The 18,359-nt window shown below is 36.9% G+C and overlaps 1 protein-coding gene and 1 pseudogene across 1 annotated transcript; both read right to left on the minus strand.

Moving 5' to 3' along the window:
* Window positions 1–7,851: 7,851 nt before the first annotated feature.
* LOC120240396 lies at window positions 7,852–8,000 on the minus strand (annotated as a pseudogene).
* A 2,689-nt stretch (window positions 8,001–10,689) lies between these two features.
* Window positions 10,690–14,108, minus strand: LOC120240356 (olfactory receptor 5B3-like). The gene is made up of 2 exons (XM_039245071.1): window positions 14,095–14,108; window positions 10,690–11,651 (listed from the first exon to the last, which is right to left on the minus strand). The coding sequence occupies exon 2, from the start codon at window positions 11,626–11,628 to the stop codon at window positions 10,690–10,692; it is 939 nt and encodes a 312-aa protein (XP_039101002.1). The 5' UTR covers window positions 11,629–11,651; window positions 14,095–14,108.
* Window positions 14,109–18,359: the final 4,251 nt, after the last annotated feature.

Genomic DNA, 18,359 nt, shown 5'->3' on the forward strand with positions numbered 1-18,359 from the left:
GTTATTTAAGAAACAAACCCATATCCCACTGATTTTAATGCCTGTGGCTTCAAACATTGCATTGTTAGATTTTCTAGATGATCCAGTAATAAAAGGGCAGGTTGTAGGGAAAATTATAGTAAAAATGGAATAAAGATCTTGGTAGCTTCATGATGATCCTTCTGGAGTCTAAAGAAGTGTCATTTCACCCTTTTTGGTTGGTTATCCCTTCAGTAACAAGCCTACATGTAGTAAACAGGAGAAGCTTACCAACTACCCAATCAGAGTACCATCTATCATAGTTGCGGTTTAAGCCTCGACAGAAAGTTTTCTTTTCTTTCTAATGCAAGTGCCTGATTTATGGTTTGATTGCCTAGGCATCCACTCAGAGAGATACCCCTTCAAAAATGTCTATCCATTACCCTCCCCCCAAATATGTCTATCTCATATGCTCTACTGACTGAGCCTGTTAGGTGATGTCTATCTTGGATAAACACATTGCCAGCCATTAAATAAAGAATTAACTTCTCACCTCCCAGACTCCTTGGTTTTAAAGATGTTGGTAGATTTAGATAACCTACCATTCAGGCTGCTTGTTTTTCTCTTGCTATGTTTTAAATTCCCTCTCTTTTGTTTTAAATTCACCACTGAAATGTGAATCCCAGAACCTTAGGTCTCCATCCTCCACACCAATAAAAACAGAATGCAGACCTGCTCTCTCTCCCTATCCATGACCTTGCTGTATGGCCCCAGAGATGCCATGTGGTTTTCAGGACCCGTGAATAATAAACTTTGTCTCTTTAAAGTCTCCTGATGGTTACAGCTGAGCAGGTTTTGCAATTATAATGAGAACCTAAAGAATCAGTTCAGCCACAAATCTGGTTACCAACAGACTTGGACCAGCACAAAACAATAGATTTTTGCCATCTTCTTAAGGAAAGCAGCATGAAATTTCATAAATACTATCCTACTTTCTGCTATTTAAAGTGGTTTTCTTCTCATATTTCTTTCTTACATTTGAATCCTATACTTAAGCCAAGGTTTCAGAAAAATTGTCCAAACAACTGGATAGGAGCTCAAAAACTCAGAAGAGGTAGCTGACCCGCTGCTTCTGCATCAATTACATTTTTCACTAAAAGCATATATTAAATAGAGAAGCTTACCTTGCTCTTGAAAAAAAAAAGAAAAGGCAATCCTGAACTGAGTCTGAAATCAGAAATTCAACTAGAAGAATGTATAAAAATTTTGAAGCATATCTCAGGTATTGGTCCCAAAGTTCCAAGGTTCATGGAGAGATGAAGAAGTATCATAAACATGGAGCTGGGAAGCCCAGGCTCATGTCTTGCATCTACCATGGATTCTTCTGTGTATTTAGAAAAGTCATTTACCTTTCACAGTGTGCAGTTTCCTTATTTGTGGTATAGACACAATAAAATTACTTGTCCCATGATTTCACAGAATTTTGTCTGTGAAAGATGGTGGGTCTTTAAGGACCTTAGTAAAGGTTATCCTTTGGAAATAAAATAATATAATTATTATCTTAGGGTGCTTCACCTGACTGTGGTTGCAGAGCCACTGCCAACACTCAGATTGGGGAAACACTGGTGTGTGTACTAAAAAAAATTAACATTCACTTGGATAAATGGTGACCAAAAGGTCTACTCAGAATCTGGTCCCTTTACAATATTGTCATGTGGAGTCATGATATGAATTCAAACCCTAATGAATGAGAGTCAGGAGAAAATTTGTAGATGTGAAATTCCTAGGGGACAGGCCCCTGTGAAGGCAATCACTTCTATCTAGGGAAGAAGCAATTAAATTGTATACAGGGATATAGTTTCTTCTGTTGAGTAGCACATAGATGCATTTGTGGTAATTTTCTTTCCTTTCCCTAATTGTATCAATTTGCTACTCAGTCCATAACTAGTGGGCTTAATACATTCACATTTTTTACATTATTGATATTTATAACAGGTTCTAAAATTTTATTTTGTTGTCCATCTGCCATTTATTTTATTCCTTTCCATTATTTTACTTGTTATTATTAAATTATAGGCTATTGGATTTTTAGAGGTTGATAAATAAATCCCTGTTTTCCTTCTTGTGTTTACAACAAACCAACAATATGACACATAGGCCAAAAAATATGGAGAGTAAATTCAGCTTTAATACTACTAAGTTCATTCAAAAATTTGATTCTGGTCTGCAGACAGATGGGTTTCTTTTCTTTCCTGAATTTCCCTGTTGTAGCCAATGCAGGTGATGCTCTATTCACATCCCCTAGGCACTCATGTGGCTCCAGAGGTAGAAGCTGAGGAATCAAGAAAACAGGTGAAGGTGGCTAAAGGTACAAATATACAGTTATAAGATTAATAAGTACTAGGAATATGACATACACCATGATTACTATCATTAACAATACTAATATACATATTTGAAAGTTTCTAAGATGTTAGATCTTAAAATTTCTCATCACAGGATAAAAAGTGGTAGTTATGTGATGTCATAAATGTTAATCAAACATCGCTGCAATCATTTCAAATAATTACGTTACACATCTTAAACTTATATAATGGGATTTGTCAATTATATCTTAAAAGGCTAGAAAAAACACAATTTTAAATCACTCAAGGTAATTAACCACTTTAATAGATTGAGGAGAAAAACATATAAAATTATCTGATTTATTCATTCAGAAAAAGTATTTAAATAAATCTCCAGCACCTTCATGACAAAAGCAACCAGAAATCTAATAGAAGTGAACTTCCTCAAGAGTATAAAGAGTACTAATGAAAAGCCAACAACTAACATCATAACTCAAATGTGAAAGAGTGAAATCTTTCCTGTAAGATCACATACTAGACAAGAATGCCTGCTTTCACTACTCATATTCAAAGTTGTACTGAAAGTTCTATCTAGAGTAATTACATAAAAAATAAGAGTTAGAAGGCATATAAATTGGAAAGGAAGAAGAAAAACTGTATGATTTTCAGATGCCAGACATAGAGAAAATCCCAAAGAATGTACAAGAAACTATTGCCAATAAACTTATTCACCAAACAAAAATAAGTAGTGCTTACATACACTGACAATAAACAATCCCAGGAGAAAATTAAGGAAAAAATTCCACTTACAATAGCCTCCTTATGTTAAAATACAGAGGAATAATTTTAAACAACGGTGAAAGTGTTGTACACTGAAACTACAGAATAAATTGCTGAAATTCAAGGAGGCCTAAATAAATAGAAAGGCATTCTATGTTCATGGATTGGGTGATATGATACTGCTGACTGGCAATACTTTCCAAAGTGATCTACAGCTTTGATGCAATCCCTCTCATAATTCTAATGACCACAAAGAGAAAGGCTATTATTAAAATTCAAATGGAATTTCAAGGGACCGTCAATAGCCAAGACAATATTGAGAAGGAAGAACAAAGTAGGAGGACTCACCCTTCTGGATTTCAAAACAAATTTAAATTAATCAAAGCAGTTTGATACTGCCATAAGGATGGAGACATAGATGAATTGAATACAATTGAGAAACAAGACATAAGCCCATATACCTATTGTCAATTGACTTTTTACAAAGGTGCCAAGTTTATTCAATGGGAAAAGAAGTCTTCAACAAATGTGGATATCCACATGCCAAACTGAAGTTGAACCCCTTCTCACAGCATATACAAAACTCAACACAAAATGGTTGATGACCAAAATATGAGAGCTAAAAACATAAAACCATTAGAAAATGTGAGAAAATTTCCAGGCCTTGGATTGGGCAATGGTTTCTTATGTATTATATCAAAAACACAAGCAACAAGAGAAAAAAAAAAGACATAAATTGAACTTCAAAATTACAAACCTTTGTATATCATCAAAGTACATTTTCAAGAAAATGAAAAGAAAAACATTAGAATGGGAGAAAAAATTGCAAATCACAATTCTGATAAGGACATAATATGCAGGCTATATAAAGGACTCATACAACTTAACAGAAAAACCAATAGTCCCTTTGAAAAATGGGCTAAGTACTTGAACAGACATTTTTCCAAAGAAGATTTACTCATAGCCAATAATGCACGTGGAAATATGCTCAAAATCATTAGACATTAGGGAAAAGTAAATCAAAACCACGAGATACAATTTCACACCCATTAGGATGGTGTATGAAACAAAATGGAAACTAACAAATCATAGCAAGAATGTGGATAAACGGGAACAGTTGTACATTACTGGTGGGAACGAAAAATGGAACAGTTACTGTGAAAAACAGTTTGATGGTCTTCAAAAGTTAAACATAGAATTACCATATGAACCAGCCATTCTGCTCCTGGTAATATTATCAAACAATGAAAATAGATCCTCAAACAACACTTGTGCATGGATACACATATTCTGCTGCATTATTAACAATTGCCAGTAGGTGAAAATCATCCAAATGTCCCCCAATTGAGAACGGATGAAAAGATGTGGTATATATGTACACAGGAGTATTATTCAGCCATAAAAAGAAATGAAGCATGATACATGCTACAACCTCAACATTTTTGATGAGCCTCAAAAATGTTAAATTGGGTAGAAGAAGTCAGAGATAAAAGATCACATATTATATGACTCTACTTACCTGAGATATCCATAATAGGTAAATCCATAGGTTACTGGTTCCCACCATCAGTGGTCTTCAAGGGTACAGGATCTTCTCTATGAATAAAAAAAAAAATCTTTTGGAGTTAAATCAAGGTGATGGTTGCAGAACATTGTTAATGTGCTAAATACTAGTGAGTTGCACAATTTAAAATAGTAGGTTTTGTTATGCTAATCTCACATACATTAAAAAAGAACAGGCAGAGGGAAATTAAACAGACAATAGGAGGAGAAAATGTGATCACAAAGGCAGAGACTGATGGAAATACAACGGAGGGATGCTGCCAGCCACCTGCAGATGAAATACACCAGGGACGAAGCCTCCCCTAGTGACACTGGAGACCAATGACTTTGTTTCATCCCAGTGAAACGGATTTCCAACCACTGGCCTCCAGAACTGTGAGAAGACAAATGTGTGTGGTTTTAAGGCCCCAGAGTGTGGGAGTTTGTTGCAGCAGCCATAGGAAACTAACATAAAATCTTTATTATCTTTGTTGTGTTAAACCACTGGGGATTCAATTTAATGTGTTACTGCAGCATGAGCTAGCATGTTGTGTCGTCTGTGTTCTGTTTTTACAAACAGATGATGAGTTTTTCTGTTCAGTGTCAGTTCCTCTTATCATGCAGTTATTCATTCCACAGAATCTTTTACTGAGCCTCAGCTCTGAACTGTCCAGAGTCTTTGTTAGTGAACAAAGCAGAAATTGTTCCCAGCTGCATAGAACTTTTATTTTAATAGAGAAAACAGATGAAAAGAGTCAACACACAAAAATGAATAAACAATATTTTGATCACTATTATGAAGAAGATGATAGAGATAAATATTTGTGCCTTCTTCTTCCATGTAAGTGTGTTCCTGTACAGAATCACATTTCATGAGATTCTCTTGAGTTCTATGGAACAAACCTTAGTCTAGACTCTGCGAATACATATCTAAATGAGATAACATCTTTGGGCTCAAAAGGCTTGCAATTCAGTACTATAGCTAAATCTATAAAATCAAACCAATCTAAAATTGGTTAATCTAACCAGATTAACTGCTGTAATCGTTCTATGGAGAAGGTTGACCAATTAGATGAATGAAAAAGAGATAAGAAATAGGAAGGGAAGGGAAAGGATGCTGACATGTTTTGAGTATCTACTCTGTTCCAGGCACTATGCTACAGTCTGGCTCATTCAGTGCCCATTTAACGTTAGTCCATGAGAGACGCGGTAGTTTCCCCATTAGAAACACAGAACCCTTAAATAACTTGCCCCATATCACAAAGTTCTGGATGGAATGGAATTCACATTGATTTGTTCTCTCTCTGAAACCTGTGATGTTTATTGGTGCTAGCCATTTTGGTTATGATTTGGAGGCTGGTGAGGATTAAAAAGAAATCATTGTACGGGGTGCCTGGTTAGCTCAGTCGGTTAAACATCAGACTTTAGCTCAGGTCATGATCTCATGGCTTGTGAGTTCTAGCCTCACGTCGGGCTCTGTGCTGACAGCTCAGAGCCTGGAGCTTGCTTCAGATTCTGGGTCTCCCTCTCTCTCTGCCCCTCCCCTGTTCGCACTGTCTCTCTCTCAAAAATAGTAAACAATAAAAAATTTAACAAAGAAATCTTTGTAGAATCAAGTTATATTGGAGAAATTTGATAGTTTTCCTGGTATAAATCCTTCCCACCAACACAACATCCTCCAGATGAACCTATGGGAAGTTCTCTGTATCTGTTAGGGTAAATAATACTAGCTGCAAAGCAAGCAAACTGCAAAAGGCAGAGGGCTTTCCTGCTTGCATATTGTTCCACTAGTTCTGTGGAAATCTGGACAGAGATTCAGTTGACCCAGATTCTTTCAATTAGTGGTTTTGTCATCTCTTGTGGTCTGAATCCACTCCACCCAGCTGGTGACAAAGAAAGGGAATGAACAGAACATCACCTGGAGAGTTTTGTGATCCAGACTTGGAAATGGCATATATGATCTGTACTCATATTCTATGGCCAAGAACACAAACACATGGTTAAAATTAATTGTATGAAGGCAGAGGAATTGAGCTTACATATGTTTCCAGGAGTAAAAAAGAAATGGCTTAGGACAACAACTAACCTTTCTTTTCCATTATAATGCTTATGATCATCAAATATCCATTTTACCTTCCTTCCATATGGAAAATTTACTATTTACCGCCACCAGGGAGACAACCTAAATCCCAATTAATTAATATAGAAGCACAATGTCCAGGCTATTGAAGAGGTTAAAAGATCTTCTCCACCCAGTCCATGTGTGGCTCCTTGTTGCCTAGTAGCTTATGCACTAAAAGGAAAACTTAGCTCATTCCACATTCATTTCCAATAAATAAAATTGGACTAGAGTAAAGATAACAGGAAAAAAGGAGCTCCCATTCAGAATGAACAGTAATGGAAGACACGCAAATTTCAATTTAGGAATCTTATGGAATTGACATCTCGAAGGCCCCTCAATCCTGGTGATGGGATATATTTATTTATGAGACGCTGATTTTTCTTTTCAGGAAAAATCCATTTTCCATTAGTTTCTCTACTACCTGGTTCAATCTCTTCTTTTGAAATACATCAGAGAAAAACTATGTCTAATGCCATATTAATAAAAAACGCCATCAGCATCACAGTTTGTGGGTTTTTTAAAAGTTTATTTATTTATTTTGAGAGAGAGCATTAGCAGGGTAGGGGCACACAGAGAGAGGGAGAGAGAGAATCCAGGCAGTCTTGGTGCCTTGTGTATGGAGTCCGACGCAGGGCTCAAACTCACAAACTGTGAGATCATGACCTGAGCTGAAATCAAGAGTCAGTTGGTGAACCGAATGAGCCACCCAGCCACCCTAAATTTTGGTAGTTTCTTATTTTGTTATCCTGTTAGATTTATAACTATTTGATTTTGGGGGTGCTAATATGAAAGACTTCATGTTTTTTTTTCTTAAATAGTTTATTGTTAAGTTGGTTTACATATAACACCCAGTGCTCATGTTTTTAATTTCAATTTCCACTTGTTCATTTTCAGTATATAAGAAAGTGATCATATTTAGTATATTAGTCTTGCATCCAAAAATCATACTATAATCACTTATTAGTCTTGGGAGGGACTAATTTTTCCCTATTTTTTCATATTTTCTACACAGACATTCATGTTACCTGTGAACAAAAATAGTTTTTATTTATTCCTTCCCAAGTCTCTGCATCATGAGATTCCATTCATATAACATAGGGATGGAGAAAATCTCAATTATTTCCAAGAGATGAGGGAGTAAGGACTGATAGTCTATAACAGAAATCGAAAGAGAAATATTAGGATGACAATGTATTCTCCATGGTACAATGCTGGTACTACACTTGATCTTAGCCAAAAGGCCGAGAAGCAATGGTACAGTGCTGGCGAATACAAGACTCATTTGTTAAAACACTTAAAACTCTACATACCAGAGTACAATTAATATACACAAATCTTGGTTTCCTAGTTTTACAAATGCCTCATGGTAATATAAGGTTACTTTTTAAAGGAAACTAGGTGAGAGTTGTATTCATTTTCTATGGCTGTTATAATAAATGACCACAAACTTAGAAGCTTACACAACATAATATTAATTCTTTCACAGTCTAGAATCCAGAAATCCAAATCAGGCTCTCTGGACAAAAGTCAGTGTGTTGGAAGAGCCACGCTCTCTCCATAGGCTCTAAGACAAAATCTATTTCTTGCCTCTTCCATCTTTTAATGGCTGCTGTCTTCCATGGTTTATGGCCACATGACTTCATCTACTCCAATGTCATATTGTTTACTCCTCTTTTATCTGTGGTCAAATGTCTTATAAGTATACATGGGATTTTCTTCATGGTCCACACAGAAAATATGGGATTAATCTTTAAGTTAATCATATCTACACAATCCTTTTAGGCCATATAAGGTAACCTTGGGAGATTCCAGAAATTAGGATGTGAATCTCTTTACAGGTCATTATTCCAATTGCCACAGGGTTACATTGAACATTCTGCACTATTCTGAAAATTTTCTGTAACTCTAAAATAGTTCTAGAATTAATTATTCTAACATTCTAATATTATTCTAATATTCTAATAATAGAAGTAATTATGTAAGATAATAATAAAAATTTAGATAATAATGTTTTTGATAGAAAAAAACGTCACCATAAACATAGAAGTGAATGTTTGTGTTATACTACACTGCCCCCAAATAGTAACATGTGGATATTAGCATATTCAAGCACAATCTTACAAATACTGAAATATCAAAATCTTTTGTTATCTAGAGGTAACAAATGAGATGAGGGTACACATTTATGTGGGTGGATTTGTACAGTATAAAGCTCTCTAAGGGTCAAAATTAAAAGCATAAGTATTGTGCATTATACTAGCATATTGAATGTATATTATCTTTATTATTGACAGATATTGTCATATATATCAGATATATATGTTAGATATCTAGAATCATTTCAGTTAACTATATTTCATATATATGAAGTAATTTTCAAATAAAATTAGATACTAGCCCTTAAATAATTTTTTTCAGAGAGAGAGAGAGCGTGAGCTGGGGAGACGGGAAGAGAGAGAGAAAATTTCAAGCAGGCTCCTCATTCTGTGTGAATCCCAATGAGGGGCTTGATTCCATGACTCTGGGATCATGACCTGAGCCAAAATGAAGAGTTGTACAACACTCAACAGACTGAGCCACCCAGGTGCCCCAACCCTTCAAAACACTTTAAATTTCATGTCTTTTTATGATTTACTAAACTACTTATTTGATATGTTACTTGCCATTTAATGAGGCATCACTTCAAAGTAAATATCATGGGATTGTTTCAGATGATTCACTTGATTATGGGATCCAGGAAATCATTGTGCCCAAACTTTGGAGTACAAACACTGAGTAAGATAAAAATATTTCAGCAAATTGGGGTGCCTGGGTCATGATCTTACGGTTTGTGAGCTCGAGTCCCCCGCACATCGGGCCCTGGGCTGACAGCTCAGAGCCTGGAGCCTGGAACTTGCTTCGTATTCTGTGTCTCTCTCTCTGCCCTCCCCTGCTCACACTCTGTCTCGTTGTCTCTCAAAAATAAATAAATGTTAAAAAAATATTTTAGCAAAGCAGAAAATCAGCTGTATCCCTTAAACGTACATAGACTCATTTAGTAATATATTATTTTAAGTATATTCTCAAGGATATTCTCAAGTTAGAACTCTTAGAACAGCATTCAACTGATGAAATAAAAATATTGGACATAGTGGCGCCTGGGTGGCATAGTCGGTTAAGCGTCCGACTTTCGCTCAGGTCATGATCTTGCGGTTCGTGGGTTCGTGGGTTCGAGCCCCACGTCGGGCTCTGTGCTGACTGCCAGCTCAGAGCCTGGAGCCTGTTTCAGTCTGTGACTCCCTCTCTCTCTGACTTTCCCCTGCTCACGCTGTCTCTCTTTCTCTCTCCTAGAAATAAATAAAACATTAAAAAAAAATAAAAAAAAATATTGGACATAAATTTCTATCCTAACACATGAGTTAAATATTTAAATTACTATTATTAAAAACTAACAACAATCCATTTAATTCTGGGAAATTCCCTACTCCAAAATGTGTGTATCCTTATGGGCACATGCGTCAGCTTTTGTTTATGGTTTCATTTGTGCCCCTGTTTTATATGTTTCTGCATTGATGTAGTAGAAAAAAAATGCATGTAGAATAAGTGAGCGAAGGTGCAAGCGAGGGAAGGATGGAGAGAAAGAGAAAGAAAAGAGGAGCTCACCTAAGTCAGAGCTCCAGCTCACCCAAGGTGAGGCTCCAGCTCACCCAATGTGGGATTTGAACTCATTAAGCCTGGGATCGTGACCTAAGCAGAAGTCAGATGCTTAACAGCTGAGCCACCAGGCTCCCAGGCCCCAAGACATCTTAACCATTCTTGTTCAGGTATTACTTTTCTGGACATACATTTTTTTTCCTTTCTGGATAAGAGGCATTGAATAAGTAAGGATATCACTTCAGAAATTAATTTCACTGTGGTCTTGATGAAATTAGATTACTGTACATTGTACAATGTTAAAAAAAATCACAATCTTAAACATAATTTTGCCTCTGAAAGGAGCTTCATGAGTGCACTCTTAACTTCTTTGTTCCTCAGGCTATAGACCACAGGGTTCAGCATGGGGATGATCATGGTGTAGAATACAGACGCCATTTTGTCTGTGTCCATGGAATGGCTGGAGCTGGGCTGTAAGTACATGAAGATGATAGTTCCATAAAAGATAGAGACTGCAGAGAAGTGAGAAGCACAGGTGGATAAAGCCTTCTGATATCCTGAAGATGAGTGCATCTTTAGGAGGGTGATAAATATGAATATGTAGGAAATCAAGATAACCAGGAGAGCAAAAATGATGTTGAAGCTCACTACATAAACAAGAACCAGCTCACTTACATGTCTATCAGAGCAAGAGAGAACCATGACTGCAGGAATATCACAGAAAAAGTGATGAATCACATTGGACATACAAAAGGAGAGGCTGAATGTGTCTCCAGTGTGGATAGAGGCATTCAGGAAACCACAGATGTAGGAGCCTATGGTCAGAGATGCACACACACCCGTTGTCATGGTGGTAGTGTAATGGAGGGGTTTGCACACTGCTGCATAGCGGTCATAGGCCATTGAGGCCAACAAGTAATTTTCCACAGTGGCAAACGCTACAAAAAAGAACATCTGAGCAGCACATGTGTTATAAGAGATGACCTTGTCCTCTATTAGTAATCCAGCCATGACTGTGGGAGTGACAGCTGTAGAGTAGCAAAGGTCCACCAGAGACAGGTTACTGAGGAAAAAGTACATGGGAGTGTGGAGACGAGAGTCCAACAGAATCAACACCATTATCCCCAGGTTTCCGACCAGAGTGATGAGGTAGATGAGGGTGAACATGATAAAGAGGGGAACCTGCAGGCCTGGATCACTGGTTAGTCCCAGTAGGATGAACTGTGTCACTTCTGTCCTGTTATCCATCAATGTTGAGAACCACAAATGCTCTGCGGCGATGAGAAGAAAGAAATGGGTGGTGATAAACAGAGACTTATATTGAAAAGTGTACATGCAGATGTGTTATTTCACTAGAGCAGTAGTTTGTATTTCAAGATTCTCCAGATAAAAGAAATTAGTTTGACCACAAAAGTCAGTGCATTAATAATGTGTATTTGCAAACTGTTGAGTCTGAAGTATGGAATGTCTCCTCAATTCTAAAATTTCAGAAATCTGTAAACTGAGGTGTGGAGAATTAAATAACTTGATCAAGATGGCTTGTCCAGAATGAATGCCTGGCAGTTCATTTTCCCCGAACTTAGTGGAAGCAGGTACTTGCACATTACCCACCTTCCAGGAACTGCTGCAGACACTAGAGGTACAGACAGTCCCCACTTACAATGGTTCAGTTTAGGGTTTGTCTACTTGACTATGGGGACACACATTCAGTGGAAATCAAGTTTTGAATTGTGAATTTTGATCTTTTCCCAGCCTAGTGATGTGAGGTTCGACTCTTTTGTGATGCTAGGCATTGGTACCAGCCACAACCCCGAGTCAGCCATGCGATCACGAAGGTCAACAACCCAGACACTGACAACCATTCTGTGGTTCACTTTCAGTACCGCGTTCAAGGCATTACATGACATATTTATTATAAAACAGGCTTTGCATGAGATGATTTTGCTCAACTGTAGGCTAATGTAGGTGCATAGAGTATGTTTGAGGTAGGAGAGGCTAGGCTGTGATGTTCAGTTAATCAAGTGTATTAAGTAAATTTTCAACTTACAACATTTTCAACTTCCTGTAGGGTTATTGGAACATAAGCTTGTTGTAAGTTGTGGAAAATCTGTACATCTTCTCAAGAACATCATGAGTCTGATTTGTTATTACAGTCATTTAAATTATGAAGCACAACGGGCTCCTCGGTGGCTGTCAGTTGAGTGTCTGACTCTTGATTTTGGCTCAGGTCTGGATCTCTGGATCCTGCATCAGGCTTCATGCTGATCTCTTCCTGTCTCTCTGCCCCTCACCCACTTCCGCTCTCTCTCTCTGTGTGTAATAAATAAATATGCACAAGACATTGAGTAATTTTTTATATTTATTTATTGAAAAAATTTAAATATTTATTTTTGAGAGAGAGATAGGCAGAATGCAAGCAAGTGAGGGGCAGAGAGAGAGAGGGAGACATAGAATCTGAAGCAGGCTCCAAGCTCTGAGCTGTCAACACAGAGCACAATGCGGGGCTTGAACCCATGCACCATGAGATCATGACCTGAGCTCAAGTCAGAGACTTAACTGACTGAGACACCCAGGTGCCCCAATTTTTATATTTAAATGAGTATTAATTGACAAGCCATTCTTTGAACCAACTTTTGAACCCACACCGAATGGTTCCTAAGATGATAGTCTGAAGTGTATTTAAATCAAATTGAATTTAACTCAATTTATAATTGCTCTTTGTCTCTACTAGTCCAAAATCAGTTTGTGGTTTCCCACTGAAGTCTCTGAGAGATGCATGCCTAGTGCACATGGTGTGATACCTGGAGCCCGAGGGGCTGGGATAGTCAGTACTCCTCCATAGGTAGAGTACTGTAAATCTGCTCACTTGAACTTGAAGCCTTGGAAGGGCATCCCTCTTCTGCTAACGACTAATATCTTCCTCCTAAACTTTGACAATTTCCCTGTACAAGGAGGGACATTGCTTGCCAACATTGGACATTGTAGATATTGTTTGCTAACTTTAACACACGTGTCCACTGTAGATATTGTTTGCTAACTTTAACACACGTGTCCACTTGGAGCCTATACTACACTCTATAAGCAATAATATGGGCTTTATATGTAAATGCATGTGTGTATACAGTAGGTAGTATTATTATCCCTCCTTCACCACTGTGAAACGTGAGGATTTGAGAAGTTATGTGATGCTCTAAAATACACAGCTAGCGTGGGAAGAAGTCAAGATTCAAGAGTTACATCCCCTTTCTGTGTAATCAAAAGGCTCTGCTTTTAGCCATTTGCTGTCAACATGTGCGATCATACTGGTGACAATAAGCTTGAGATTATAGGGGAGAGTTTAAAATATAGTTTGGAACTTGTTAACTCATAATAGAAATTGTGTAGTTTAACGATTATTTCACTCTTGCTCTTGTTTGTTTCTGTCCAATGAGAGGCCAGCATTGGGTGAACAGGATGAAATCACCACTTGATCAACTAGAGAATCATCTGTGGCTGTTTTGTTTGTAACTTTAGCAAAGCAGAACGATGCTCCTTAAGTATCAGTAAACTCCCTTCTGACGGAAAGTTTGACATTTATATGCCAGTCTCACCTCCGTGTTTTGGAAAAACATTGAATTACTGTTCCCAAACAACTCGAAGTAAGCAGAGCTGCCCTACTGCTTTTGCATGGATTATACTTCTCATTCAAAATGTTTATGGAATATGGATGCTGACCTGTCTGCTGGGTGAGCAGGAAGAGGCAATGCTGAGTAGCGGGTCTGAATCAGAATCTCAGCTGTAGAGTAACGCATAAATCCTACTAAAGGAGCTCTCTCAGGACATGGTCATAAACTCCAAGGTCTGAGGCAGGGAAAATGGAGGAAAGAACATTAAGATGGTTCAATTTCTGAATTTATGCACTTTCTGTGTCCATAGAGGAATCACTTACCTTCTCCTTATTTGTAAAATAAAGATGATAAGATTACCTCTTACATAATTCACAGGCATGTCTCTGTAAATAACAAGCAAAGGGGTTTGTAAAACATCTCAATAAGAAATTATCATTTTTAAAGTCAATCAATGTGATTTTTATCTTCGGATGTTTCCCCTGAATGTGGTTGCAGGCTGATGGAGAATTCCATGATAAGGTTTCTGTGCAGTAGCAAGTTTAATGTTGAGATGAATAAATGATCACCAAATGGGTTCAGGATGTAGACTGGTCCCTCTACAATGATGTCATGTGGAGTCATATTGGGATTTCATTGGGTAATGAAGGGCAATGTAGAGAGAATTATAGACACAGAGCTTCTCTGGGAATTTCCCGTGGGAGAACCTTTCCAGCACCTCATTCCACCTTCCCAAGAGGGAAGCAATTAAACTACCTGTGGGGGCCATGCTGGTTTTCTCATTGAACACGCACGTTTTTGTATTACCGGTTATTTTTGTCAGTTTATAATTAATGCATAATTTCCACACATTAACAGTCACAATTTTAGCATATAGTTGTAGGAATATAGTCAGATTCATGTCAAATAAGCACTGGCACCTAAAAACTTCCTACGAACCATTTTGAGTGAACCCATTCTGTCACTCACTGCTCCTGACAACGAATAAACTGTTTTGTCCAAATAAAGTTGCCTTTTCTAGAGTATCATTAACTGTAATCTTAGCATATGTATTGCTTAGGTCTGTAATTTTTCACTTAGCATTTGAGGCTCATCTGTATTTTTTATAGAAAAACCCTGAATAATGGATTTAAATTTCCCCTAGGAGGTTGAATGTAGAGTCTTCCACCATGACTACGACCTAAACTTAGTGATATATTTCCAAAATGTAGAACTTGCAGGGGGAAAAAATGTAGAATTATACTGAAGCACCCAGCAAACATCTCTTGCTTAGGTGACTAAGATTAAGATTAAGATCCTAAGTGACAAGTCATGTTGGTAGCATATGTCCCCTGATAGGATGTGATAAGAATGGCACTTCTTACTCTTTTTTTAAGACTAAATAAACCTCCGTGTAACCATGACGAAAAGATCAGATGAACATAAATTGAAAGACCTTCTGCAAAATACCTGAGCAGTACTCCTCAAACTCTGTCACAGGTCAGAGGAGACCAAGGAGACAGAATAATATATGCAGTGCTGTATCCTGGATAGGACCCTGTAAGGGCAAAATGGTATTAGTTAAAAAATAATAATCTAAATAAATTCTTGAGTTTTAGATAACAGTACTATATCAACGATAGTTTCTTAGTTTTGACTAATGTGTTATGATAAGGGAAGATGCTACCATCAGGGGAAACTGGGTGAGAAGTATGCAGGGCTTGTCTATATCTCAGAAAAATTTTTGAAACTTTAAAAATCTTTTTAAAATTTAATGATATATTTAAAGTAATTTTTAAAGAAATGGTTCCAAAGCAGGAACTACCATTTTTATAGACTTCAGCACCCAATATTTTTGTTGCACCACACAGACCTGCTAGGACATTCTAGCAGTTTCCCAAATCTTGCGATGTTGAATGTTTCTAAAATTATAGAGGTAGAAAAGGAAGGTGGGTACAAATCCCTTTAGGTAGCTTTATTATAAAATTAGCTCTCCTAAAAGCCAATAAAACGCGCCACTATTATATATTATATTAGCACATTAAGGTAGGATATGTTTATTGTTGTAGAGCATTGCCATACTTAAATTTTCTATGGATGTTTAGAATCATCGGAGTTGATTGAATAATCATTATTTATGAAGATACCTTGCAAATTCAATCAGTTAGGAAACCTTTCGCAGTATCATATTTTGTTATTACGTTTTACTAAATGCCACTTATTTCATGTCTTATTTTTCATTTAATGAGAAATCACTCATAGAAAAGAATTAGAATGGTTTTTATATGAGCTAGTTGATAGTGAGGTTTCCAAAAAGTTACTTGTTCAAAGGTGGGAAATGTAAATAGGGAATAAGAGAATATTAAAAAAAGAAAACTACATCTTATGGAATGCTCTAAAATTCCTTTCTAAAGGATTAGATAATGGGTCATCAACTATAATTATCTATGGTTCAAATATATTTACTGCTGGACTCAAACAAGTAGTTTATTCATTAATTTAACAAATGTTTGTTGAGAATTAGTACAAACCAGGCCATAATTCAATTATGGGGGATGAAGTTGTTAGTAAGGAACACAAAGCCACTCGTCTTGTGCAGTGTACATTTTAGGTAGATAGGTAAATGAATCAATGAACAAATAAATAGAAATAGTTGATCACAACCATAAAGAATAAAGCAAGTTGGGAACAGTGTCCATGGGGGTGAGGTGACTATGGTATAGTAACATTTCAATAAAGACTTGAGGGAAGTGAGGGAACTTTCTGAGCGTTGACAACAGTAGGGAACTCAGTGTGAGTGAAGAGGAAGGAGTGAGTAGGAGAGAAGCAAGACATGATGTAGCTTGTATGAAATTAAGGTAGGGGCACTAGCCATCTCAGAGTATTTCCAGAAAGAAAAATTGATAACATTATCATACCCAGTGTGTTTTATCTTACAAAGTTGAAGACTTGGTAGTCCTACACAGAAAAAAATTAAATTTCTTTATTATTCATTGATCATATTTTCTTCTACTTTGGTCTTCTTGCTTTTGAAAATGATCCTGTGACCATACTGTTTCTACCAACACTAATGAAGATAGAAAAATTAATTCCTTTAACATATTGTATGTTTATTGCTCTGAATAAATGTGCCCCCCAAAGCATAATACTTTATTTAAAATTTTATGTTATTGCATCCCAATGTTTATAGCAGTACTATTGACAGTAGCTAAATTGGAAAGAGCCCAAATGTCGTTTGACTGATGACTGGATAAAGAAGATGTGGTATACTACTAAGCAATGAAAAAGAATGAAATCTTGCTATTCGCAACAACATGAATGGAACTAGAGTGTATTATGCTAAATGAAATAAGTCAGTAAGAGAAAGACAAATATCATATGATTTCACTCATATATGGAATTTAAGAAACAAAACAGATGAACATAGGGGAAGGGAAGTAAAAATAGGATAAAAAGAGAAAGACAAACCATAAGAGACTCTTAAATACAGAGAACAAACTGAGGATTGTTAGAGGAGAGTTGAGTGGGGGAATGGGCTAAATGGGTGATGGGCATTAAGAATTGCACTTGTATACACCAACAATGAAGCAACAGAAAGAGAAATCAAGAAACTGATCCCATTCACAATTGCACAAAAAAACATAAAATACCTAGGAATAAACCTAACCAAGGATACAAGAGATCTGTATGATGAAAACTATAGAAAAGTTATAAAGGAAATTGAAGAAGACACAAAGAAATGGAAAAACATTCCATGCTCAGGGATAGAAAGAATAAACATAGTTAAGATGTCATTGCTACCCAAATCTATCTACACATTCAATGCAATCCCAATCAAAATTGCACCAGCATTCTTCTCAAAACTAGAACAAACTATCCTAAATTTTGTAGGAACCACAAAAGACCCCGAATAGCCAAAGTAATACTGAAAAATAAAACCAAAACGGGAGGTATCACCATCCCAGACTTTAGCCTCTACTCCAAAGCTGTCTCATCAAGACAGTATGGTATTGGCACAAAAACAGACCCATAGACCAATGGAACAGAATTGAGAACTCAGAAGTGGACCCAAAAGTGTACAGCCAACTAATCTTTGACAAAGCAGGAAAGAGTATCCAATGGAAAAAAGACAGCCTCTTTATTTTTATTTTTTTTTTTTACAAATAGTTTATTGTCAAATTAGTTTCTACATAACACTCAGTGCTCATCCCCAAAGTGCCCTCCTCCATGCCCATCCCCCCTCCCCCCCCACATCCATCAGTCCTCAGTTTTTGTCAGCATTCAAGAGTCTCTCATGGTTTGCCTCTCTCCCTTTCCCCCACCATTTCCGCCCTTCTTCTCCCCCTTGTTCCTCCGTCAAGTTCCTCCTAATCCTCCTATACGTGCAAACATATG

Source organism: Hyaena hyaena, unplaced genomic scaffold (assembly GCF_003009895.1).
Source record: "Hyaena hyaena isolate Hyena2069 unplaced genomic scaffold, ASM300989v1 scaffold_252, whole genome shotgun sequence".
NCBI lineage: Eukaryota > Metazoa > Chordata > Mammalia > Carnivora > Hyaenidae > Hyaena > Hyaena hyaena.

Bases quoted from the DNA above. Each gene is read 5' to 3' on its own strand.
- LOC120240356 (XM_039245071.1), bottom strand. From the start codon at position 11,628: ATGGATAACAGGACAGAAGTGACACAGTTCATCCTACTGGGACTAACC.